Source organism: Coloeus monedula (assembly GCF_965178545.1).
Source record: "Coloeus monedula genome assembly, chromosome: 14".
In the NCBI taxonomy this organism is placed as follows: domain Eukaryota; kingdom Metazoa; phylum Chordata; class Aves; order Passeriformes; family Corvidae; genus Coloeus; species Coloeus monedula.
Genome location: NC_138794.1, coordinates 10,331,624 through 10,358,671, shown reverse-complemented (window position 1 = coordinate 10,358,671; position 27,048 = coordinate 10,331,624). Strand labels below are relative to the sequence as shown.

The 27,048-nt window shown below is 47.4% G+C and overlaps 1 protein-coding gene across 1 annotated transcript in view; it reads right to left on the bottom strand.

Annotated features, from left to right (window-relative positions):
* Positions 1 to 1,053: 1,053 nt before the first annotated feature.
* Positions 1,054 to 27,048, bottom strand: part of LRRK1 (leucine rich repeat kinase 1) — a gene marked incomplete at its 5' end in the record, with an annotated part of 69,608 nt that continues 43,613 nt past the window's right edge. Inside the window, 16 exons of the mRNA XM_082290373.1 lie at positions 1,054 to 1,790; positions 3,616 to 3,717; positions 4,278 to 5,113; positions 10,171 to 10,287; positions 11,551 to 11,668; positions 13,249 to 13,400; positions 14,165 to 14,359; positions 14,551 to 14,828; positions 15,488 to 15,685; positions 16,730 to 16,896; positions 18,303 to 18,552; positions 19,980 to 20,119; positions 21,260 to 21,423; positions 22,803 to 22,974; positions 25,906 to 26,182; positions 26,783 to 26,942. Coding sequence (XP_082146499.1) covers positions 1,613 to 1,790; positions 3,616 to 3,717; positions 4,278 to 5,113; positions 10,171 to 10,287; positions 11,551 to 11,668; positions 13,249 to 13,400; positions 14,165 to 14,359; positions 14,551 to 14,828; positions 15,488 to 15,685; positions 16,730 to 16,896; positions 18,303 to 18,552; positions 19,980 to 20,119; positions 21,260 to 21,423; positions 22,803 to 22,974; positions 25,906 to 26,182; positions 26,783 to 26,942 — 3,504 coding nt within the window. The 3' untranslated portion in view covers positions 1,054 to 1,612. The remainder of the gene's footprint in view (positions 1,791 to 3,615; positions 3,718 to 4,277; positions 5,114 to 10,170; positions 10,288 to 11,550; positions 11,669 to 13,248; positions 13,401 to 14,164; positions 14,360 to 14,550; positions 14,829 to 15,487; positions 15,686 to 16,729; positions 16,897 to 18,302; positions 18,553 to 19,979; positions 20,120 to 21,259; positions 21,424 to 22,802; positions 22,975 to 25,905; positions 26,183 to 26,782; positions 26,943 to 27,048) is intronic.

Below are 27,048 nucleotides of genomic sequence, written 5' to 3'. Positions count from 1 at the left end.
TGTCACACACAGCTCCTTCACAGCTCACCCCAAGTCAGGATCAGGTCTTGGGCTGTGACAATGCCTCAAACCCCAGCAGCAGTGAAGGGCTGAGTCACCTCCTCCCCAGCCCTAAGACAACAGGCAGAGAGTGTGTCCTGGTGAGGGAGGGAAATTCTGGCGCTGCCATACCTGCTTCATGAGCTGCTGGGGAGGCACAGGGTGACAGAGACAGGCAAGGCCAGGTATGGAGACAGTCTGTACTCATAGCCCCGGTTCTGGCTGTGCTCATCAGGACAAGAACTTGAATCACGCTGCAAACCCCGAACACCCAATGCCAGTTGGGTTTCCAATAAAAACCACCAATGCAGTGTCATCCTGGGGAGGAATCTGTTTATTTTAAGATACATTCTATTTCTGAAGAAGGATATTTTAGCAGCCTGCCACAGAAATGTGAACCAGAGGGTTAACCTGCCCATTCGGCCTTGGCCAGCCTTGCCGATGCTCACACAAGTTTCTTGGGATAAAAAAAAGAAAAAGAAAGGTCCAAAATTCAAACTGTACACTTTTATACAGGGTGCATAGCTGGGGGCACTTTTTACACTGCTGTACATGCTTGGGATAATTAAGTGCAATTGGATTCAGAGCCAATACAGCATCCCAGGCCACTAATGAAGATAAAATACAAGCTGTGGTGGGCGGAAGCTGCACAGATACACAAGCAAACTGAGCTTATTGTGTTCCTGCTGCTCCAGAGTGCACTTCCCAAGAGAAAGGGAAGTGGAGCAGAGACAGCTTATAAACCTTCCTGGTCACAGGGCTCCCTCCTCTTCCACCAGGAATGTCTGTCACACCCAGTGGCTTTGCTTTCCATCAGCTCCATTGACAAGGCAGCAGTGCCATGAACCAGCTCACTGGTGCAGCATTCCTGGCAGGTTGTTTTGGGCTTCCTCACAGGAACGCTGCACCACTACAGCTTTTAGGAACCAGGAATGCAGTGGCCAGCCACAGCTTCTAGCTGATTCCTACACCAGGGTATCTCTACATGGGGACTACACCTGAAGTAGCCTCTAATGGAGTTGCAGGGAGGTGGGAAGCAGCCCCACAGTGCAGGGCTTCCAGCAGATGCATTTTCCCTGGGAACAGGGTGAATCAGCCCACAGTTCCCACACTGCCGGCCAGCAGGCAGCCGGGATGGTAACGTGCTCAGGCTCCCAGGGAAGAGCTTGTGGAGCTATCGGAGCTCTCCTGGCTGAAAAACACACAACAAAAGCAGCAGCAGCAGCCAGGGCATGCTGAAGGTGAGGAAGGAATTTAAAACAGGGAAGAACAAACTGGAAATCGAAGAATGAGCAGAACTGCAGCCACCTCTGCCTCTGCTCCCAACTTGTGCAGGGGAGCGTGTGATGGAGCAGGGGAGCCGAGAGCTGGCCCAGCTCCCAGGCTTGTCCTGGTCCTGCTCACACTGGCTTCTTCATTCCCCAAAAGCCCTGATGGGGATCTGGGAACCCCACAGTGCTCACTAGCAGCAAACCAGACACACACTCCCCCCATCACCCCTGTTCCGGGCCGTGTCTCCAAGTCCAGGATGCTCCCATCTCCCGTTGAGTCTCGGATCCCAGCACCACAGGCACTACCTTCTCTTGCGCATGCAGGTCTCAAGCCTTCCCAGCTCTTCGTAGGCCTGGTAGAAAATGTCAAAGTCTCTGGCACTCCAACCCCTCCAGACAGCCAGGCACCGCTCCATGTTTTCATTCTCAAAGCAGCACACAACCGTGTCCTTTGCTACGAGAGCTGCATCCACCAGCGTCCTGGGGAAGGGAGAAGAGAGCAGCGAAGGGCATTACAGGGAAGGGCATTACAGGGAAGGGCATTACAGGGAAGGGCACTACAGGGAAGGGCAGCTCTGCAAGTGCAGCATCGGCTCATGAGCTTCCCTTCCAGCTACACAAGCTTTTTATAAGGTGCAAATCCTTGAGCAATGAGAAAGTAACAAAGAGAGGGATCAGAAATGGTGTCACATCAAAACCAAGCAGCTCAGTGACATGGAAAAAAGTTTTTAAAGGGATTCAGGTGCCTAAACATGCAGGTGGCAGCTTAAGTCTGCCGTGGCATTTGAAGTTGCTGGTAATCTCCTGACTGCTAAATCCACACTCTTGTTCCTGCTGCCAGCTGGGCATTTTCAGAACAGCTCCTCATAACACAGCTGACAGGCTGCCGAGAGCTTCCGCAGCCTGGAATACAGCGGGGAGGTGGGATGGAGCCCAGCTCTGCCACCTTGGGGTCTGAGCCCCGAGCCCAGAGCCCAGAGCAGCAGGCACAGCTGTGGCAGGACTCAGGGATCTGTGTGGTCTGTGTTGTATGTGCTTCCTTTCATGGTCTCCATTGAAGCTGGCCCTGCAAGAACCTCAGAGGGAAGTGGCTGGGCAGACAATGACACTCTTCCCTTGCAGGGTCCAAGGGACAGGAGTCCAGCCCTCACTGGGCTCCTTTTACCATTCCCACAGCAGATGGGGAAGGCTGGTCCCAAACTCTTTTCCCAGAAAGGTCCCCAGCTGGGACCACTGGCCATAGAACTGTCCTTGGCAGCTGGTTTTTATCAGAAACTGCCCCTATGAAGCCCCCTCCCTTCCCTCCCCTCTCTGCTCTGCCCTTCAAGCAGGCAGGCACTACCCTACTCTTTATCCCGCTGTTAAAACAGGGAGGGCCAATGGCCATAGTGCCTGGTCCAGTCAGGCAGCAGGGTAGGACAGGTGTGAGATGTCCTGTCACTCTGCCTCAACTCCACACTCAATTTGAGTAAAGCAAAATCAACCTAAGAGTACGTGTGACCAATAAAGAGAATTCTCTCCTCCCAACTAACTGATAAAGACACTCAGTTCAGAGTAGAGGGAATGGCAGGAGCCTTTGATCTTCTGTTGTGTTTTCCTGGTGGTAATAAATGATCATTTACAATCCTTAGCAGTGCTTAAACTGCATTTGTTTGGACATAAATACTACAATCCCAGACCAGTATTTAAGTGATCAGCAGGAACACCCCCACCTCTCCATCAGCTATTTATTTATTTGGACCCTCCTTCACTCTATGAAACATTTTAAATTAACGTATATAACTGCTCTCCCCTGTGCTCCAGGAGCCACCCCCAGCCTGTCATTGCCCACAGCACAAAGGTGCTCATTTAGAGCCAGAACATCAACCTGACCCACGTGAATGCAGCCACAGACAAGCGCCGTGCTTGCATAAATACACCTCTTGTTCTGAGAGCAGAGCCTGAGTCTGCCAAGCTGCTCTGACCTTCTGCCAGGTGCCCTTGGAGCACCGGGAGCCAGCACCAGGCAGGATCAGGCCGACTTTATCACATTGTGCATGGTCCTGTGTGTCATTATGGGGGTGCTCGGTCCCTGTGGATTTTGGAGACCAGGTTGTAGTGCCTTCCCCTCGCTGTCTGCCCCGCTCTAACAGAATGCACACACCTTGATGTACAACCAGTGACTGAGTCTCCTCTGGGTAGGAAATCCTCAGAGGCTGCTGGAAGCCAAGAGGAAGCTCCCAAGAGCCTTCAGAACCTGTAGAGCCCCCCCCTACACCCCAGTCCCCTTGTGCCCCTGGAGACTGGTGTTCCCAGTCAGCCTCACCCGTAGGGAGCCAGCTCCCCCGCCTTCAGCACCGCGATCACTCTGCCCCGCTGGGTGCCCGATTCCTTCTCCAGCCCAATGATGATGATGTCCCCTCCTCTCCTAGAAGAGAAACAAGGGAGATGTCACATCCTCAGCACTGGAGATGCTGTCAGCTGAAGAAGATCCATGCTGGATGTCCATCCTCTGTTCCACGCCCACCTGCAGCCACATGATGTCTTGCAGGGGATGGAGAAGTGTGATGCCACGGGGGCATCCTGAACCCACTGCAGTGAGAGATCCTGTGACAAGCAAAATCAGCTTCCCAGAGGTTTCCATCAGCTCCACAGGAGGCAGCAGGACTTGCCAGGGCTGTGTCCGAGCAAGGAGGCTCCCTGCTGCTCTTTGTTTCCTCAGTAGCTGGGAAAACAGGGCTTGGAGTCTGACCACCCCTTCTCATTCTGCTGAAACCAACCCAGCAAGGCCTTCCATGTGGCCATTCTGCTCAACACTACTACTTTCAAAAGGCATTGTACTGGGAACTGAATTTCTTAATGGTAACTTGACTTTCTGGCCAGTTGAATCATACTGGGAATGCAAAAGTTACTGAATTAGCCTGAGTTAATCTCATGCTCAGCCAGGAGGGATCTTGACTAAATTGCTTTGATAAGTGACCCCCTTACCTGGGGATCCAGATGAGGTCTTTTACGGGAAGAATCTTGACTGCTTGGAGATGCTCTGTGTTGTCACCTGCAGGCAAAGCATCATGATCCAGGGAAGCCTTAAGCTCGTGGAATTTCTCTGACTCCTCAAAATCTGTGGAGAAGGGCGCACTGGAAGAGCTCGTGGGTGAGCTGGGCAGGCTGGAGGGGCAGCGGGTCACCCTGTTGGGAGGTGAGGAGGAGTAGGAAGACACAGAGCAGTAATCTGTGAGTGAGTCCTGATGGTTCAGGATCTGGGTGCCCACGTCCGGGCTGTACATAATGCTCATGTCCCCCTGTGGGTTGTTCTCCATCACCCTGTGGCTGATGGGGGCTGTGGCTGGGATAGCAGCTGAGGGCTGCTGGATTGTAAACATGTCTCTAAGGGGGCTGCAGTCCCCGCAGAAGTAGCGTGCACAGAGCTGGTAGGTGGTAGCGTGGTACATCACCAGAAAGTTGCTTTTATCGTCCAGACACCACACCACCTCCTCCCCGTGGCACTCGGAGTTGCAGGCGATGGATGTGATGATGGAGGGCGGGCTGAAGGGCTCCAGCCTCCTGCTGATCTCCATGGAGGCGCAGTCAATGATGAGGATGCCGGGGCCGTTGCTGTACCACACCTCGGCCCCGCTGTTGGTGACCTCCATGGCTCTCACCGGGTACGGGTTCTGCCGCGGGTCATCATCGGAGATGTTGAATTTGGACCGGTTTGCTGTGTGGGAGCACAGGTAGGAGCAGTTGTCCCCTGGCAGGCCCTGGGACACTGAAAACATGGCTACAAGTCCGTCTGACAAGCCAGCCAGCACCACATATGAGTTCTGGAAGAAAGAGAGAAAAATTTCATGGAATTATAGAATGGTTGGGTTGGAAGGAACCTAAAAGACCATCTCATTCCATCCCTCTGCCATGGGCTGGGACACCTTCCACTAGACCAGGTTGCTCTAAGCCCTGTCCAACCTGGCCTTGGACACTTCCAGGGATAGGGAGTCCACAACCTCTCTGTGCCATGGCCTCACCACCCTCAGAGCAAAGAATTTTTTCTTGTTTCTTTACTTCTCTATAATACAAGAGCTTTCAATCCCAGAAGCTCAACCTGCTCCTCACTCTGCAAGAACACCAGTAACTTAGCCCAAACCAGCAATAACAGCAACGTAAAAAGAAGTAATTCCCTAGAAGCTGCTGCAGAGCCCCACTTCTCTCACCCAGTATTACCTCTCTCTTTACTGGCAAGGGCGGACAGACGGACCTGGCAGCCTGCCCTGAAGGTTAACAAATTCAAGCTGGAGTATATTCAGAGACAGCCATCATGATCCTAGGAATCCAGCTGTAGAAACCCGGCTCACTTCCAAAAAGGAGCAAAGCTATTGCTATCAGTGTAGGTAGGAGAGGAATGGAAGAAACGCAGTGAAAATTGAAAGAGGGAGCCAATATTCTCACAAACATGAACATCCAGTGATTGCTCCACATCCAGTGTCTGCTGCTCTCAGACCACTGCTTCTTCCAGGGATGTACTCTGGGTCTGGGATCCCTGGCAGCTCAGACATCCCAGCCAAGGACACAGAAGCAGCAGCAGCTTAGCAAAGCACCTGCCAAGTGCCACGAACAATTCTGCAGGCTGGTAAAAACCTGCCCCTAAATGTACAGATGTGCTGGACACAGCTCCAGCTCTGCGGCGATGCATCCCTCATCCCTCACGTCCCACGGGCAGGAGCTGCTGAGAAGGCCATGGCTCAGCAATTCCAGCTCATCCCAGTGGGGCAAAATGCTGTTAAACAGACTGGGAAATGGATCTTTTGGGAACAAAACTCCGCGTGACCTTGGGTCTGTACCAGAAACTCTCCCATCTGTGAAGCAGATAAAACAATACTTACCTCAAAGGCCTTTCTATTTCCTCCCTGTGGAGCAATAAATTCTAAAAAAAGACCATTTTACCCAGGACTTTTTTGCTGTTGTTACAATCTGCCGGGACTAAGCACAGCAAACCAAATAGAACCAGACAGAGCACCACAAGCTGTCACAACCTCACCCCTCCTAAGCCTCTCCACAGTGGAAAGCCCTGCCTTTGGCATGCCCAGGATGCCAGTGAGATGGGCTGAGGGCTCAGAGTCACCCTTTGCTGGGAATACAAAAATTAAATTAAGGCATCCCTGTGGCCTTGCAGGGATCTTGACTCTGCCAGGCCTGGACAAGTGTTTCCAGGCCTAAATCCACAGAAAAATCAGTATCTTGACTTGCCCCAGCTATTGAGGGGCAGGTAGTGCAGGCTGTGATTTAATTGACAGCTCTGCTTGCAAGGCTCGTTGAGAGTCCTGGACAAAGAGACACTCTCTGCACACCAAGTATGAGTAAAACCACGAGAGTGCTGAGCCTGTATGACTAATCCAAATCACAGCAGAATATTACTGTAATGGGAAAAACTAGGAAAGCAAGTGGAAAGTTGTGAAATGGGGCTTGGACTAACTTAGTCCAGTCCCAATTCTCTCACCACTAATTAAAAAAAACCCCAGTGACCTGCAGTGCTCAGTGCCATGTCCCTGCTGCCATGTGCATCTGGTGCAAAGGCTCCTGGAAGTGGCTTTGCCAAGGAGTTGCATCAGTAGGTTGGGTCATGGCACGATGCTTTGCACAAGCTGGGTTTTGGGTTACTTTTTCTTTGGAAAGGAGTTCAATTATTTAAAACTGAATAAAACAAAGCAGAACGGCCCACATTTCTCTGGTAAAAAATGGTCCAACTTTTTCAGTCTGAAGGATCCTGCACAAGAGGCACTTCTTACTAAAAACGGAAAATTTAAATTGAAATGGGAACATCAGATATTAACTGTAACGTGGGTATGTCAGCCTGAACTGCTCCCAGCGTCAGTGACACAGGACGCCATTAAAATCTTCAGAGATTATAATTTTGTCTCATTTGATTTGATAATGCTGAATTATCCAAGCATAGTCTTCATAAGAAATTATTTTGAATTCCTTGATTAGTGTCAGCTACTGCAGAACAGAATCCCTATTCCCTTTTGGGTTCCACAGGCCAAATTCCCCTGGCACTGAGCAGCTGGCACCATAACCAGGCAGAGGTGGGTCAGTGACCCCCTCCTGGTATTACCAGCAATACCAATGCCAATTCCTGGCCTGGCTGGGATGGCACAATGGTGGAAGCAGACTGGGAAGATATTTTTTCCACTGGGGCACTTACTACTCTCTGCCTCAGCTATCAGGACCTGTTTCTATCCAGCCATTGTTGTTATCTCTCAGAGATAAGAAACAAGGAGCAGGAATTCAAATGCTGAGAAATGCCCTCACCCTGCCATCCCTCACATGACTGAGCTGAGAGAGTGACCAATTCCACAGAAAGCCATGTAAAAAACCACCTCCCCACAGGTGCCACTGACCTGCCAGATTTTATTTGGTGCTGGTGAGGCAAAACTCTCCTGATCAGGGTATTCCAGCAGTGACCAAAGGCAGGCAGGGCTGCAGTCTCCAGAAACCTTAAGTAACTTTCTCAGAATTCATTTTCAACATTTGGGCTCCACGAAGAGCCAACAAAAACACACAGCAACAAAACTGCATTTGAAGGCTCTGCACTGCCAGCAGCCCCGCCGTGCCAGGAGGAAGGCCCGGAGCGGGGCCGTGCCGGGGTGGGATGTGCGGGGATGAGCCGGCTCCAGACGTCCTGTCCTGCGGCCGAGCCACCGCTGCCAGCAGGTCAGGAGAAATGGCAAAAAACGCTACACCAGGGCCTGGTCACCTCCTCCTCCTCCTCTCATCCCTGCAGGGTCTGGCACTGCTGGCTGCAGCCTTTAAATGCAGCTTTTGTTTCCATGCGTTCCAGGTTTCTGCGAGAGGCCAAAGATTTGCACTCATTCAGGTTTCTCTCTCCCTCCACATCTCTTTGTAAGAACACTGCAAACCAAGGCAAAACATGTCTTGGATTGCCCTTTTTAACCTGCTCATTTGCTAATTTTTTTTTCTTCTGAAAACTGTATTGTTTACCAAAAAGAATCATCCTGGTGACAAAAAGCATGCAACAAAAAGCTTAAATTGTACAAGACTTTTCCTTGGCGGGTGAGTTTCAGATTCTGGGCCCCTCTCGGCTGCTTTCAAATTTCCATGATGCTTCCTTTGGATTAGAAACCAAGTTTTGGAAACTATTTCTTTTGGATCAGCCTTCCCAAGGCAGTCGTAAAGAATTCCCCTTCCCAGCAACATCCCTCAGCAATTCTCTGACTAAAAGTTACCTCACATCTCACCAGTGAAAGGCTTTCTTCCCAGGGAAATGCAATTCCCTTCCCCACTGGACAACAATGACTGTGATAACTCTGATAGAGGCTACTGGCCATGCAGTGAGTGTGACAAGTGTGTGACAAGTGTAAGCTTTCCACATAGGTTTTTTTGAAAGAACTGGCTGGTTTAGTTCTTGCCAGCCTGGTCTGCACATCCCCATGGCTGCTGCTCTGGCCATTTCACTGCCAAATTCATTCATAGAAAGGAGAGAGGAAAAAGTAAGTCCAATAAACTAAGAAGGAGTGAGCCGAAGGGATGTGGATTTCTGGAAGGTTGGGTAGGGTCGGGGGAGGAAGGGAGGTGTCTAGACTCAATATTGCTATTGTAGGGCCTGGCATTATTTATGACATTTTCTAGGCAAGCCACAAACTGGAAATAGAAACCAGGAGACATAAAGCCACTCGTAACCCCTGAGGAATGGCTTTGCAAGCAATGTGACAGTGGAAAAGCTGAAAGCAAAAGACTCCTTTGACTGTCCTGGACAGAACCTCAGGCAACATGAAAAAGAAATTTGCCCTACACATCAGAAATGAAACTCCACGGCAGAGAAACGCTGCAGGTCTGGGAGCCAAGGAAAGCCAACAGATGCAGAGAAATCCAGCCCTGTGCCAACTTCACATCGATGCCCTACTTTAGTCCTACTTACACCATGTTTGGAAGTGAAGCAGCACACCTTACACAAACCATCTGCCTCGGATTTAGTCCATGCAGCAATCCCAGCAAACGAGCCAGAAATGGACAATGGCTCAGGACAGGCCTGGTATAAACCAGCAGCTCCAAGAGCTGCCCCATGCTGAGCTCTCAGACACATCCCAGTCTGCTGGCATTTGCAAAGACTACACAGATACCAGTAATGTTGGAACTAATTACATGTTTTCACTTGAGGGGGCTGTAAGCAAACCGGAGGTAATTTAGCTCGAAAACAGTTTTTATACATCTCCCAAGACTTGCCCTCAATAGGCACTCAGGTCAGATTTCTCCTGCCAGAAATGGGATGTTGGCAATTCCAGGACTAGGCAGATAACATATAACTTGTTTTAACGCCCATAAGAGTAATCATCCACGTTACCCATAAGAGCATTACCCAAAACAGCTGTATTATCTAAGTGTTCTCATTCAAAACCAAAACAAGAGGGTGGCTGAGCCCAGATAACATTTAAGGATGACTCTGTGCACAAATGACAGCACACAGCCCAGGAAACCAGTGGGTATGAGGGGCAGGATATACCCATGCCCTGCATTAGCACTTAACAAATCTCTATTCTAATTATTGTTTCATGTCTTCTCTACTTTGCTTGATCAACCTAAACCCTGTGTTCCAGTGATGTGGAAACACAGCTGGAAAACTTCCTTGCCGAGGAATTTGATCTGTTTTGACTATTTTCACAGCAGGCTTGGAGGTGCCAGCTTTGGTCTCTTGACTCTGGTTCTTGCCCACACCTCTGTCCTCTGGCAGAAGCACAAAGACCTGGAAACCTCCTCCTTGCACTGCTCACTTCCTGGGCACTGCAAAGTCCTTCAACACCAGCTGAGCGTGGCAGATTGGCCCAGCAGCAGTGTCTCACTAATGCCCCTTTTCCTTTGGGTTGCTCCTTACCCTTTTGACAAGAGGCATCACTAGGAAGCAGCTCACAGTGGCAGGAGTGTCTAAACCCTTCAGTGGAGTCTTTAAGGGACACATGCCCTGCAATCCATACACAGAAATCTTCTGGTCCTGTGAAAGAGCACATAAAATTCTATAAATGCCAATCACCTCCCTACTTTTCATATCTTGATACCTGAACAAGATCCAATTGGTTCCAAAACCAGTTTTTATTTGTATTTTTTGATATCCAAAGTGTGAATTTCTGCTTTCTATGGAGAGCCTTTGGCATGTGGGTAGAAATCAGGTGCTGCCTTCTCCAGAATGAGCTGTGGGCAATATATGCATTACCCAAAAGTCACCACAATTGGGGTTTTCTCACCGCATCCAAAAGCAGCATCTGACAACCCTGAATGCCAAAATCCCAAACAACTGAAGCAGGTTGTATGTTATTTTGCATTAGTATGTCCATTCAAGGGAAGCTGGTATTACATTTTATTTGGAATTACACCTGCCCCACACCTCCTAAATCTACTAGACTGACCAAGAGCACCCAGTTTGGGAACCAGCAACACTTTTCATTCTGATCCAAAACGTGGAAATACAATGCTCTAAGATTTTTCAATTTTAATTTTTCTATACTTACTGTTATGGGAAAAATGGGAATATTTGAGCTTTACCTCTATTTTATTTTCCTATGGGGAAAAAAAATCTATATTCACAACGTTCACAGCATCCATGCCAGGGTGGAGTAAAACAACCAACACAAATGATTTATTCAGCAAGTGTGGCTTTTTTCCCCCCACTCTAAAACACTGAACTTCAGGTATATTTAATTTTTTTGGCTGTTTTTTCTTTGTTTTGTGTGAAATGATGGTGTCAGAACTGGCTGACACTTAACACAGCCCTTTTTGATGGGTGGTCAGGGGCTTTGGGGGATAAATCAGCCACACTCCCTCACTCTTATCTTTTTAGCTGCAATTTTCCACGGTGAACACAAAACTTGGGTACCCATTTCCCACCAACCTTCAAATCCCTCAGGCCTCTTTCAAAAACCCACCCTTAAATGCATGTTTTCTGTCCCTGTCTCCCTTTATCACTTGCAGATAAGAACATTTCGCAGTGAACCCCTGGGTACAGACTGCTCCAACCCAGAGAGTTTCCCCTTGGCAAGCCAAGTTCCCACGATCGCTCTGGGCTCCAGGAGGCACAGTCTGGATCTGTGTGTCAGGTAGAAACAAAACACCTGGAGACAGCAGATGCAAAGTCATGCTGCTCATCTGAGACACCCTTTGTCTCACACACTCTTGGCTTTACTAATTTAACAGGCTCTTTCTCTTAGTTTGTGTCTCTTCTAACGAGGACTCTCTCAAGGGGGGCACAGGCAATGCTCACCTCCGTGGCTGTCCACAGGGCATTCTGAAATTTGAGTTGGCAGCACAGCTTCATTCCTGGGCAGCTCATCCTCTGCACTTCCATGACTCCTTTCTCCAGGTTCACCACCGTGTAGTTCCTGAAAGGAGCAAGCAACAATTTCCTACAGCCAACATTCCGCCTGCACGGGGCTGAGGGACTTGTGGCACTTTTGGCCAAGCCATAACACAAGTGCCCAGATGTGGATGATGCTGCAAGGATCTACACCCCTCCAAACTGTAAATTCCTCATTGTAAAGGAAGAGAAAGATGCGCCATGGCTCTTCCTCAGGGGCAGATGTGCAATTGCTTCTGTGAAGATTTACACTCAGCTCTCTGACTTTGCACAGGGTTACGAGGACATATGTGGTCTGTTCCCGTAATTGAGCTGTAAGACAAACAGCTCCAGCTGAACAGCAGTAATTAATAGCTGGGAAGTCTCAGCCCATCTTGCCCATTAGGTTCTCAAGAGAATATCTGCTCTCCAAGTTCACCGCCTCACTGTTATCTGGCTTCATTATTATTCCAGTACATAAACAGAGGAGCATGATTCTACAGAGCAAAGATCTGTAACCTAATAAAAATTATTTATAAATATGGCTAATTAATAGTTTTTTGTAGCTAAAATGATTTTGTTTGTTTGGGGAAGTTTATTGGGTTTGAATGTTTGAACAATAATTGGATATTCACAACCACATCTGTGAGTCCCAGATGTTTTACCAACTGTGGCACAAGCAATTACACATCCTGAAATCTGTCACATGTGAGTAACTTCTTATTCAGCAGTCTCCAGCAAGTGGATTGTCCAGTCAGGAAGCAGATTCACTGAGATATATTGCTGTGAATATTTGGACAACATCCATGTATTCAAAATACATCTGGGAGTGCCATGTGCTTCACCAGTTCAGCAGGAAAAGTTACACTGCCTGCACTGAACAACTGACCAGGCACCACAAACAGCAAAGCAAATAGTTCAGGAACAAATCATGTGCCTTTCCCATTAGCTTAATGGTTACAAATAATGAACACATTAATATAAAATTCAGATCAATTTGTGAATGTTTCCAAATAAGACTGAGGCTATAAAAATCAGTAGCATCCATAAAAATGAACCTAACTAGCTGCAGGTCACATGTGGCTGAGCAAAATGCCATCACCTCAGCCACAATTTAATAACATTTTAAGCACATGCCTTCAGTCCAGAACACATTTTACTGGCAGTGCACACTTGGATGCACACACAGCTCCAGGCATGTGGTTAACTCCCGATGATTGCAATAGGATTTAAGCATGTGCTTAATTGCTTTGCAGAACAGAGATGGAACTGCAGCCTCAATTAGGAAAGGTTTAGTGTTAAATGGCCTCATTAGGAAAGGCAGAACACGTCTGTTCTCATGTGCAAATGCTTCATCCTGTGTGTGTGAATCATTACACTGCCCTAATCTTCTCCTCATATTAACTGAAGCAGAGTTAAGCTCATTAAATATCCTTTATAAAGCAAGCACTGTTCCCAATTAAAAGAGTTTGGGAAAACAGTGTTCACTGTATTCTTGGCATTCGTCCAAGTTCACTTTCACCTTCTTTACCTCACTCCCAGAGGCAGGAGAGAAGATGCTGAAGGATTTTTTACTTAAAAAGGAAAAAGAAAAAAGAAAGAAATTGCTAATATGAGCCATCTCACCTGGTGTCCTCCTTCCCATCCCAAAACACCACTGTGTACTCCTGCCCTGAGGAGCAGAAGAAGGAAGACTGCTTCCCGCACGGCAGCAGGTACATAAACGTTGCAAAGGTAGGATCTTTCATCTGCCCGACCACAGAAATGGCCAGGGGACGCTGAAGGGGAAGGAAAAGAGAAAGACACATCACAAGATGAAATAAGAGAACCATAACAAATATGAGGTTCAACAAGGCCAAGCACAAGGTCCTGCCCCTGGATCGGGGCAATCCCAAGCACAGGCACAGGCTGGGTGTCCCTGGAGCTGGATTATATTTAAGGTTCCTTCCAACCCAAACCATTCTATGGTTCTATGATTATTTAGTAAAGCTTGGTCTGTCATTCTCTTACACGTTTTACTGAATCACTTCTTCAGGCTTACAAATTTTGGAAGCCGACCCATTGCATGACAGTGTGTAGCTGTTCGGGAGTCAGGCTGACCTTTGTTTGAAGGACAGCAGCTCTAAAACACCAATTGAAATTCATGAAAAACACAATGCAGCATAATCCTTTTCTTGTACTTTGAACCTTTTTCTTCCTCATACCTCCTTTTATAATCTTGGGGATTTTGAAGTCTTTGTAGTTGCACTCACAGCATGACACTGGAGCTGTTTCTAGAAATTATGGGTAATGTCTTGCCCTGGTCAAATCAGCAGCCTAACTGCCATCAACATCAAGGGACCTTCAAGTCCCTTCAGATGCCTAAGGCGACATATCTGTCATCATTTTATTCATAAAACTCTCATTTAAGTCAACAGAAATTCTGGACCAAATCAGCAGGAGGGGTAAATGGGCAATTGAGCTGTTGTGCTGTACCAGGAGCAAGCTCAGCCCTCCTGATCAGCCAGATCAGAGAACACAGGTCAGGTGCGTGGTCTTGTACCTTTTCTGGCTTAGTGTCCCAACACTCCATCATGAGTGCCTGCATCCTGTAGAGCTGCACCTCCTCGGGCTGCCCAAGGACAGGACGGATCCCTTTGGACAGTTTCTTTGCGATCTGGAGCTGGTGGTGTCCCAGCACAGGCCGCTGGCCAGACAGCAGCTCATACAGGACCATCCCATAGGAGAACATGTCCACCTAGAGCCAGAAACAGAGGGAAAATCAGGGCAAGGCTCTGTTGGTGGGTGAAGAAGAGAGCAAGGATGGCCACAGTGGGAAAGCCAGTGCTACCTCCATGCATGGATAAGGGAATTGAGCCAATTGAGCCATGGAATGGTGCCAGCCCCCCACTGCCATCACAGGGCTGCCCCACAGACACCCCCAGTCACCTTCTCGTCGTAGACGATGCGGGGCCGGATCTCGGGGGCCTGGTACCCCGGCGTGCCCTCCACGCCCAGTGCGCCCTCATGGAACGACTGCCGGGAGATGCCGTAGTCGGAGAGCTTGATGTTGATGTGCTCCCTGACATCCAGGGACCACACCAAAATATTGTCTGACTTGAGGTCGCAGAAGATTATGTTCTTCTTGTGCAGGTAGGCCAGGCCTGTGACGATCTGGTAGGCTATTTTGTGCGTCAGCATGTGTCCCAGCGGCACAAAGGAGGACCCTGGCACAAAGGAACAGCCCGTCTTCAGCTCTTGTAATTGCCATAACTGCTTCTTCTTACCCCTCTCTCCTCCTCTTTTTAACTCCAGAGCAGCAACTGACAACCTTTTAAAACATCACTCAATGCCACCATTTGAAATGACACTATTTATGTTACTATATGCGTCTGACAGTCCTATTAGGTCCCTTTTTTAAACCCTTTCACTTCTAGGCCGCTAAATCTTCTGGTGAAAATTAGTGTTTGACTGAAAGTTGACATGAAGCCAAGGTGCCAAAAGGGTCAGATGGCCTCAACTTATCTTGGAATTAGTGTCATTCATTTGACAATGACAGCAATACAGATAATTATGAGATAATTTAGAGTACCAGACACCCATCTGCAGGGGGAAGAACACAGCATGATCCATGCAGCACTGAAGAGAGATGCACTCCATATTTATTTGCAGAAAAATTGAAAATCCAGGTCTCCAAAGTAGTTTTGAGAATCCTGAGCATCAATTTTTACTAGCCTCCCAAAAGCCCAGTTTAAGAACAATTCCATCCTTCCCACTTCCCTTAGTCTGGAAAAAAAAAAAATCCTCTCCAGCAAATCAAGCAGTAATTTAAACATTGCTGACCATTTTTCAGGTGGACAGGAGTGGGGGGAGAGCCCGGCTTTACCTTTGGAGTTCTCAGACAAGACGGTGGTGAGGCTGCCCAGGGGGGCCAGCTCGAGGGCGAAGCAGAGCGGGTGGATGCTGATGCCGATGAGGGACACGATGCAGGGGTGCTGCAGGGAGTGCAGCATGCTGGCTTCCTGCCGGAACTCCGAGAAGTTCTTCATGGCATCCATGGCTCGCAGGTGCTTCAGCATGGTATCTGGCAAGACACACAACCCCCTTCTGACTGCCCAGCTCAGGAAACGAGTCACAAACTGTTTGGGAGGTGACCACCAAGCAAGGGCTGCAGGAGTAAGGCAGCTGGTGGGATTATGCCAACAGCAAGGCTTTAAGTTGAATCCTTATGTTGATGCATGAGCCACTAACAGACACTGGCTATAAGCAGGATATATCTGGTGCCTCAGGAAGCAAGAGCTCCCTTGGTCCTTAAACACCAGGCTCAGGTGTCTGGCACATGCTGTTCTCATATATCCCCTGGATGACTTTGGAAAACTCGTGTTGTGCTTCTCCCAGCAGGGTCTCTGTGTAGATGGCACATTGTAGACCCTTTGCTGGAAGGGCTCCTCCCTACAGCTTCCCAACTTCCCTGCCAGAAGAGAGACTCATCACAATAATGGTCCTGCTGCCACAGCACACCACAGGCTGCTCAGGCAGGTCGGCTCTTCCTGAAGGTTATTTGTCACTGGGACAGCAGCTGGCCTCCTCCACAGCTCAGGGATTCACCACATCCTCCCCTGACAAAAATGAGGAATGTAAGGCACTTTCCCCTTTCCATGGAGTGAGGCTCTGCTGGAAACTTGGGCTCCACAGGAGAGCCCGTCCCTGCGTGGAGAAGCTGGTGGGCTTAGAAGGATTCCCAGGTTGCTTTCTGCAGCTGCTGGCACAGATGGGGTAAAACACTAATCCAGAGGTGGAGACCCACAAGTCCTTAGTGCAAACCCAAGCAAACCCACACTTCTCATGGCTAAATAGCATGGGAACAGGAGCTGAAATCTTGCCTCCCTTCCCAATCAAGGGCTCTGCCTTGGCACCCTATGAATCCACACACTGACCTGCAGGAGAGAAGCCTCCTGCAGTGCCAGTGACCTTCATCACTACAGGCACTCATGAAGAACTCTCAGATGCATCCTCCTCCTCCACTGAAACCCATCAGTTTGGCTATCTATTTCCATGCTGTATTTAAACAGATGCTGTCAGCACTTCGCAGACTCTTTGGTCTTAGCTTGGGATCTGTGCACTGTACCTGCAGCTGAAGTGGGAGAACCCTTGCATTTTTTAATCTGAAATCTCTTCACAGCCACTGGTTTTCCTTGGTATCGTGCCCGATATATAACAGTTCCACTTCCACCCTGGCCAAGAACGTTGTTTTCATTTTCACTGCATTCCAGTTTGCTATTTTCCAGGAACAGCCTGCCAAATAGAAATTGGGGGTTTTTAATTAAAGTTTCAAAGACATTGTAAATTCATGTTTTTAATGTGATTTCCATTTTTGCAAATGCCTAATAGGTTCTTGCCTTTTCTAACAAGAGGACTGGATCACATAAACTACCTTGGTCATCTCAGTGCTCTCCATGTTGGCTCATGGTGTACAACAGATTTCCCACAGAAAAAAGTAATTTTAGCAAAGAAGCACAAAAGGCTTTTAACTAATTTATCCCACAAGAATCAAATAGATCTGGAAGCACATAAGCTCCTTTTCCACGCAGATGACACAGGTACTGATACTTGTACCATTTATCTGTATTAACGATTTTTTTTTCTTAATTTACCTCCTGTTCCTCTTTTTTCCACCAAGGCAGGACAGGATGTTTACGAACAGCCCCATACTCTGAAACCTGATTATTCAAATCAGCTTAGTGTTTCCAGGCTGCAATTCATCATTTCCCCACTCTCCCAGAGACTACTTTTACAGCTGTTCACACTTCAAACATCTCTACTCGCCTCACACCCGCCAAATAAATCTGCAGGAGATAACAGTGTGAGGAGGGCTGGCGTGACAAGCTGATGGGGTGTTTGCCCAGAAAAATGACCCCAACAAAGCAACAGGGGCCAGTGAGAGCACAGAAAGCTCTGACAGCAGCCAACAGGACAGTTTGGTCTAGAGGTCTCATGGTTCTGCATTGGGCACTCAAATGTCTGAGAGAGGGTGAGCCAAAGGGGACACTGCTCTCCTGTCCTGCCTGCCCTCAGGTCTCCTGCTCTTCACACCAGCTAAGAAGGGGTATAAGACTGAGCCCATCTGGGAACGCAGTTAAGCAGCTTAAAGATTTGGCAGTGCTGCTATGGGTAGGGAAGAGCTCCTTCAGCTGTTCAGGGCTGCCACACACCCAACACATCCAGCAGCCCTCAGCTGAGCAGGAGCCCCAACTCAGTGTGAATCTTCCTGTGGTGTCCATAAACTCACTCACCTACAGGCCCTTACAAAATTAAGGCCATTTCAGTGGGACTTCCTTTTGATTTTGCCACATTAAAATCTCCTTTTGTGGGATCCCAGAAAGACTCCAACTACAGAAAGTTCTGGCCAGAGTTCTGGGCAATGCAGGACAGCTGTGGCCTTAAAAATGGACTTTCACATTGCACCACAGTGATCTCAAAGGACCCCCAGTGTGATGACTCGGTCAGCACACAGCTATTGTCTAAGCAAGTTGCTGAACACCAGGAGTGCAGTTCAGGATGAATTGCCAGAGCACAGATTGAGAGCAGATGGATTTTCTTCCTGTGGTCAGTACATCCCTCTAGCAGAGGCAACTTAGGAAAAGGGCCCGACCAAGTCGCACAGGTACACTGAAACTCAATCAAAGGCTGTCACACATTACCTGGCAGGAAAATCAGTCATGAAAAGCTCCGGGACCAGCTCTTGGAGAGACACGGGGATGTCAGGGTGGTTAGGACATGTGATGTAGTCCAGTTCAATGGCAGTCAAGACACAATCCTCCATGTTAAAGTACTGCACGTCCTCTGCCCTTTCGCTGCCCTCGCCCTGCTCCGGCCTGGCAGCCGCACAGATGTGGCAGGGCACATACTGCTCCATCAGCAACGTGCCATCGCTCTCCATGGCTGTGAGGGCTTCAAAGAGAGCAAACAAACAGGAAACAACATCATTCACACCAGCTGAGAAGGAACAACAGCTCCAAGTGCATTCCAGTGTCCGCAGGCACAACCTGGATCCACTGGCTGGAAACGGTCGCGCTCACACAGCAGCAATCTGCTGCAGGGCATTGACTGGAATAGAAAATAGCTTTTTGCAATGTCTACAGGGACAGTGCTGGGGAGACAGGACTGTGGCTGTAACCCAACACCCACCCCGCTCTGGTCACAGGTAATGCACAAGCCTGCAAGGAAAATGTATTCAGGACCAGCAAAAATTAGGAGTATGTGAATAAAGCATTGGAGAGACCCTTCTACTTGCTGGGTGTCTCTGTCTCTTCCCAGACTGCAAACTGCCAGATGGCTGGAGGTGGGAATGGGGATGGGCGCAGACTGGGAGGCACAGCACACCAAGCTCAGGCTGAGCACTCACCTGCAGCACCCAGGCTGGGAACGCAGTTCCTGTGGGCTCCCTCATGGGCAACGTTTTCAGCCCCTCCAGGGGAAACATGGATTCTACCATGACTGAGCCTTTGGGAGGTTCACACCTCTCCCAAAACTACAGAGGGATTTGGTGGTGACAGGCTCTGTTAAATGCCCACAATTAGTCAGGGTGAACACAGGCTGCAGCCTTTGAAGTCGGGACTCTTCTCAAGCTTCACTGATTAACTTTAGCATTATTTTAATCCAAAGGCAAATAAAATATTCTTTTATCTTCAGAATATGTAGAATGTATGTGAGAGTGCACCACTGTTTCCTCCACAGAGCCTCCAATTAAGAGACTTTGGCACTGCTTTCTAGACTAGGGTAGGATGACAAAGAGCACTTCAGATTTTGCTTTCATTTCAAACAAAGTGTATTGGGGTTGCAAACAGCCTGCTGGGTAACAGCAGGATCTGTGTTGAACACAGGAGAAACAGCTGCAGGAGTCAAGGAAGTTACCTCGGCATGGAGTCCTTGGTACCACATTCTCATGCCTCTCACATCAGAATTCTACAACTCATAGAATGTTAGAAATTATGGGCAAATTCTTATCCCAGCTGATGCCCAAATGAGTTCAAGGGACAGCACCAAGCAGTTTGGGTCAAATCCTGCCCCTGCTATGAGCACTGGACAAGTCTCTTGAACGTCTACAGGTCCTGCCTGATCTGTAATGTTTCACCTGTGCTTCTGTGACAGACAGACTGGAAGACACAATGTCTAGACCAAAGGGTGTTGGCAACTAATCTTGATCTGTCTGCAGGTTTATTAGCTTTTATCAGATGTTATTGGCTTGAGACTGTCAGAGCCCGAGGGGTCTTCAATTAACACACAATATTGTGCACCTGGAGAGCTCTGTCTAAGTTAAAAGAACCCTCTGTTTAAAAGACATAACACTGCACAGAAAATTACAGTTGTTCTCTTACCAGGGAACCACTGGTCTATCAAAGAGTTGACATGATCCGTGATGAATGCCATGGCTGAAAAGTCTCTCACTTCTGACTGGGAAATTATTTTAATTCCACCACTTTTTTTCTTTTTCCAGTTCACATCAGAAGACTCGACACTGTGTGAGAAAGCCAAAAGACAGACCTGTGAAGCTTTTCTGAAGTGTCAGTGTCAACAAGCCTTCTTTCTGGCAGGAAACCTGAGTTACATAATAACACATAGTTCATTAGTCATCAAAACACAAAGCAAACTAGCTTAGGGGGTGATTTTCAACTCAGTCTGTTCTGCAAATGACTTTCAGAAGAGAATTCTTGCACAGAAACGCCAGTTCCTCACAAAGGGTAAACGCTACAGAAGGTCAGATGTAGGGAAAACTGTGGCCTAAGTGAGCTGAGCATGATGGAGAGTTTTGACAGAAATGCCCCATACAGAATGATGGAAGATTGGGAGGTGTAAAATCAGTAAAAATTCCAGTGGAATAATAATGATATTTCCAACAACCATTAGGAAAAGTTTATGAACATCATTTTTGCACAATTTCCATGAAAGTGTAACTCCTTGAAACACATGGGGAGATAACAGTACGACCACTACCATGGTCCAGAATTTAGGATTCCAGCCTGTGGTTTGCAGTGTCTGGGTTCAAGTCTCTACTGAGCTTGGAAATTCGGGAAGGTCACTGTTTCTTTCTGGTCTCCAACCATGAAACAGCACCAATGGTTCCTCCCTGTCTTGCCAGCGACCGAAGGAGCAAAAGTCTTAAGTGTCTGCATTTGTGAAAGAACATGGACAGGAGGTTTTCCCCAGGCTTGCAGCCACCAGACACTCTGCCTTGGCCAGGTTAAGGCAGTTGTCCACAGTCCCTGCTGCACAGAAGCACGTCCATTGACCTGGATTACTGCCACGCAGTGGTGAAGTTTTAGGATTCAGTGGAAAACTCATTGAGGCAAGGAAATCTTTGCTTGTGAAAATGCATGATTTTAAGCTGGCAGAGCCCTACTCTGCTCTCAGGTCTCTTTCAATTTGTGGCTGCAATAACAGATAAGGTTGATACATTCAGACCTGCCAAATAATCAGTTATTCATAATTTTTGTCAGCAGTTGTTACCAGATGAGTTATGCGCATTAGGGGAGCCTCCTCTTCTCCTGATGAGTGAGCCCATAGCCTGAGTCAGATCCATTCATCTCCATTCAGCTGATGTGTTTCATACACTCTATTAGTCCCCTGTCACACATGCTGCATTATGAACACAAATTACCTAAGATAGCCTCCATCAAAGGTAACGAACAGACCTTCCTGCCAGTAAACAGTGTGAGTCCTTTTGACTCGGAATGTGCTGCAGCGGTTCCTTTGGGTGCCTGTGAAGCTGTAGATGGTCACCTTTTTGTTTCTTGTCTTGGTGTTCTTCTTGTTTTCAAAAAGCTGAAACAAACAGAAAAGCATGAAAATCATTAAACTGCTGAATTTTCTCATAAGGATGTTTTAATCAAGCAAGAAGGCGATTTCTTTTTTTGGCTTTCACAGGTGCTGTTGTACCTTTTCCAGTAAAAGTGACTTGTGCTCACATAAAATTTTGCAATGGAATGGAAATACACGTGGTAAAATTGATTTTTCCACAGTGGAAATCTTTTTCATGCCACTCAAAAAAGAACAATTTCATAGCAGTGTACAAAGCTAATTCTATAACTGTGACATTTGCCATATTTATTCTGCATTTGCAAAAGTCTTATGAACCTAAAGCACTAAATGTTCTAGTGAATGATGAAGTCTGCCCTCAATGCATAGAGTTAACTTTTCCACCTGTTTCAGTAGGAGGAAGATGGCTCTTCTCCAAGACACTTCAAACTAGCACTTAGAGCAAAATGGATTTCTGTTTTAAAACCAAAAAGTTAATCTGCAGGACTCCACTGTACTCATTGCTCCAACATTTATTTGCCTGCAGACAGGTCTGACGCCTGGCATCCTTTCCACTCCCTTCATGAGGACTGGATGAAGCCCCTAGGAAAGGTGCTCTAGGATTATGTAGTGCCCAAGAGGATGTAAGCAAGGGGTTGCCAAGACAGCCCATTAAAAGAGGTAAAGTTACTACATGGTTTGAGAAGCCTGGAACACAGAGGACCTTCCAAAAACAGGTATCATGTTTTCCATGTTCTGTGCATCACTGACAGACCACAGTTTAATGGAGAGCTGCTAAGAAGATACCAGAGCAGTACTATAAATATTTTGCAGGTATTTATTACAGTTTCAGATAGAAACTGCTGCAAACATGTCTGCAACAACATCAAAATTCACTTGGCTCTCAGAACCTTGCAAACACTACTTCAATGTCACTCACAGCACTTGCACTAACAGGGTGCCTCATTAAGGCAACAGTCCTATAATTTTCTTCCCATTTAAACCCATAGAGATTCAGATATCTGGCTTTGGTGGAGCTATTCCAGATCTCCTCTGGCAAAGCCGTCAGGGAGTCTGGCCTGGTGGAATGGTCATGGACAAGAGCCGCAGGCAGAACTCCAATTACTTGTAACTGGAAGATGCTGGAGGAACTGAGACCTTCCAGGGGATCATGTTATTAAGAGGCTGTGGAGAACTCAGGTTTTCTCCCCCAGATATGTTGTTCTCAGTGACACTTACTGTAAAAACAGAATCAGATTTTCAGTGCAGCGCCTTGTCTCTCCCTATTTACTCAAATAATGTTACTGAAGTCTTGACAGAAGTGAGCAGGATGTGAAGAGACATCCCACTTACACCGAACCACTTTAGCTGTCTGCTTTTGTTTGCAGGCAGACACAGTAACCTACCTGGAGGTCCATCTCTGCCAGGCTAATTAACATCCGGGCTATGAACCTTTGCCAAAAGCCAACGGGGACAAAACTCATCTTGAAGACCCTCTGGACTGTGTTTGTGGTCTGGTGGCAGAGCCCGTGGATATCTAATGCCGGCTTGGTAGGAAGCAGATGAGGAAGGAGGTAGCTGAAACACATCAAGTTCAACAGCTCAGATTTTAGCTACAGCTTTTAACAGTGAGTACATTGTTACCAGATAATAGGGCGATTCAGTCTCCAAAGAGATTTTTAATGGCACAGCCTACTGCATATAAAAAAGCTTTTAGACTAAAGCTCTGCAGCAATACATGGAGAAATTAATTTACACTATGGAAGCAAGCAGAGGCAAAACAGACATTACATAATTCAGCCAGGGCTATTGGAAAGGACTAAAATTGATGTAATGAGCATTTGTGTACTCACAAATTAAATGCATTAAAATATAGGGCCATTAGAACAGCTGCGATGTCGGGATTCATTTTTTGGGTACTACTCTGCCCTGGTAGTAAGCAGGGAATTACAGCTGTGGAACAGGAGATCAATGCAAAAACAACCTCCAGCAGCTCAGGTTCAGTAAGCCCAGAAGGGGGGGGAAAGGCTGCAGGGACTGGGCTGCTCTGTCTCAACCCAGCTCCAGAACGAGAACACCTCATGGGTCAGCATGACAGGGATTCCTGCTGCTCCATCCTGTGGCTGATGGATTCCTGCCACATCCCTAACAAACCCCTAAAGCAAGAGCTCACATTGCCAGGCTGTTGCCAGCAGAGAAATCACTTGTCTAGCTCAGATTCCCCTGCAATCAGATTATTAGTACTTTGCCCAAGTGTGAAGGAGACTTGATGTTATCTGTGCCTGACCAGTCAGCAGCAACAGAGTTATGCTGGAGTAGGGGACCACAATGTTTTAAAATTATTTTCAGATCTCCCAGTAAGCCCAGAATATTCATTTGTCCTGATCTTTAGTATTTGGGAAGTTAAACCTCCTGGAACACTGGAACTGTTTTGAAAACCATGAGCTTATGGCTTTCAATACTTGCCAGTAAATCTCTTGTCAGTGATATTCTTCTGTACCAAACACATCCCAGGACGCCTGTACAATCTAAAATGTTATTTGCTTATAAGCAGACACACTGCTGTTTTATCAGTGTTGAGCCTCAGAAAATGTGTTGGCATCTGGGGCTCATCGTTGACGGGCACAACGACAGCAACAAGGCACGTGGCCAAGAGACCTGACCAAAATAACACTGGCAGGGACTAGACACAACCAGAACTAATGCTGGGTCAGAATCCAGTGCTTTAAAGCCTCTCACGTTTTCTCTCCAGCAGCTGCAGCATTCTGTAAAACCTGAAATATCAGCTCAAAAAAACCAGCCGTCATTAGAGAACAGCTCTCTCCATATGTCACACGTGATGACATATTACATGATCAAATTATCTGTTCCATGAAACATCTTTGGAATGTAAAACTGGCAATAATTTCAATTATAAATTGCAATAAGAATGGTCATGCTTTTAACTGTATTTTAAGAAGCAGAACACAGTTAAGGTACATGCACCTTAGGCACAAAAGGAGTGCAACAAACTAAAACTTCTTGCTCTATAAAAGTAGTGGATGCATCATCAGACAGCCAATAAATTTTCCTCAGCACATCCAAGAAAGGGTCTAGGAGAGTAGGAAGGGCCAGTGAGGCCCTTCTGGGCCACAACTATCTAGTGGATTATAACACAGATGGTGATTCGAGGCTCTTGAACAACAGCCAATGCAAATTTTGAAAATATGTGAAACATGCCCCCATCCACCCTTTCAGAACAGAAACTGGCAGCTGCTTTCTCTACTGACTGCACAGAAACCCTATCTGGCAATCTAGACAATAATTGCAGCAGCACAGTAACAAATAACTGCTCTGTGTCTGGCTAGTACATTAAATTAATCCAACCTGCTATAGCTACAGCCCGTCAGTGGGAAGAATATTCTGCTAATGTGGCTTGGATCGCTCAGAAAAACATTGGGCAGGCCATGAAAAAGCAGTTTCCTTGTTCCCGAGGCACAGACAATGTAATTGCCTTGGAGAAAAATGGCAGATAGTGACAAGGAGTCCAAAAGGCATTTTGGACTAAGCAGAAACATTGCTGCTTTATCTGTGTTAAGCCTGAGAAAATTTGTTGGCATCCGGGACTGGATAAGTGACAGGCATAATGACAGCACAGAGAATGCTGCACTTGTGCTGGCATTCAGAGCTCCCGAGAGGCTCAGGGCGATGCAGCCGCGCTGTCCTGCAAGGGCAAGGAAGTGAAATGCAAATGCCACATCAAAAGTGCAATACAGCTCTAGTCCCACCGCCTGCCCAACAACAGGCTGTCGCCAAGCAGATGGGAGAGAGAAAAATCGCAGGGAGCTCTGCCCAGAGGAAAAGGAATCGGGGGGCAGAGGGGAGGAGGACTCATTAACATTTAAAGAGAATGAGGTTTCTTAGACCATTTCTAGGAAAACTACTGATCAGCACCTACTGAGGTTAAAAATCAAGCAAATCACGTTGCTGCTGCAGCTACGCTTTCCTGATTTCACCAGGAATAAAATGCTGTTACTTTCAGGGCTGACACAATTATTGATTATCTGAAGTTTTCTGCCACACTCAAGTGAGGATCTTTCACTGGGAACAGATGACTCCAGCCCATCTATATTTCAGGCCTGGCAGCCGTGGCCTCACATCCTCTCCCGGCTGCAGCTGCGCCGGCTGAGCCCTTACAGCTTCCACCTGCTCGTGGCCACATCCCCGGCAGTGTCACTGCCCCTCGGGGCTGGTGGCTGAGCCTGTCACCAGCCTCAATGCACCCAGTGGACAAAGACTGCTCTGGGAAAGCTTTCACACGGGCTGGTTTGGCCCAGAGGATACTCAATTCAGGAAATACAGCCCAAATGGATGGGTGCCTTCCATGACACTGCTGAACACTCTCAGATATTTTCTCAGCACAAGAACCCTGTCAAGACAACCACTTAGACAGGCAAAGCCTGTTAATATCCACTGACTAAATGGCCATTTTTCTCCAGTCTGACTAAGCTTCTCTAATTATCAACATACCTGTTATTGGCCACAGGCAGGGCGATCTCAAACTTGGCCAAGAACTGGAAGTACTGCTCTTCGGTCTGCTCAGTGAAGCCTGTTCCAACCAGCAGCATCCTGAGGTCCTCTGCTCTGATGACTCCATTCTTTGCTACAGACTTGGAGCTCTTGATGTTGAAAATCCTCTGTAGACACTCTGAGAGCCAGACGGGGTCAAGGAAGTAGAGGTTCCTCAGGCCGTGGCTCGTGTCTGGGAAGTGCAGTAGTGTCCCTGTTTCTATGAGAAAATTAATGGCTGCAAAAAAATAAAGAATCGGGGATTAGCAATAGACCAGCATTAGGAAACCACAGTGCAGAAGAGTAAGACTATGAGGCAGTTTGTGGAGTTTTATGCATTGCAGATACAGCCAGCACGCAGCCAAGTCAAGAGAGCAACATCTATCTGAGGAGTGCTGCTATCTGACACTCCACTTGTAAAACCCACATCTCACTTCTTCACAGCCAGTATTTCTGTCCCCACGACACCTCCCCTTCACCCTCCTCCTGCCATCCTCACAGGGAAGGGCTCTCCCTGCCTCCTGCAGAGCAAGGCCTCCATAAAGATCACAAGACTGGGGCCCTACAGAGAAGCCAGACTTGAAACTATGGCAACTCTCACTCTACACAGAGCAGAAATGAAACACAGCTTGTTAAAAAAAAAAAAAAATGAAATCAGTAACCTCAAACCATCCTAGAAACTTCCCAGTCCTGACCCCAAAGTTCCATTACTAATTTTATATCTTAACAATTTCCAAAGTGAGCTCTAACTGGTGTACTTTGTATTTACTATTTGTGAAATATTTCAATTGGACATACATATTAATTTTGAAGAAATTACTGGTCTGCTCTGACCTACCAGTTTGCAAGTCCTCATAGTCTTTGATGTCATTTCCAGGCGTTTGCTCGATCATCAGTTCTATTTGTCTGTCTGTTAAATACTGTACATCATCATTTTGACTTCTTTTATGCTGTTCTGCAAGGACAGCTTCTTGAAGGCTAAGGTAACTCCTTGGTATCTGCAAGCCATGTGAGGAAACCAGCAGGATCAGTATCAGCCAGCAAGGGATGAACTGGCTGCCATCTCCCCTTCACAGGGATCTTATAATGCTCTTTTCCCCAAAC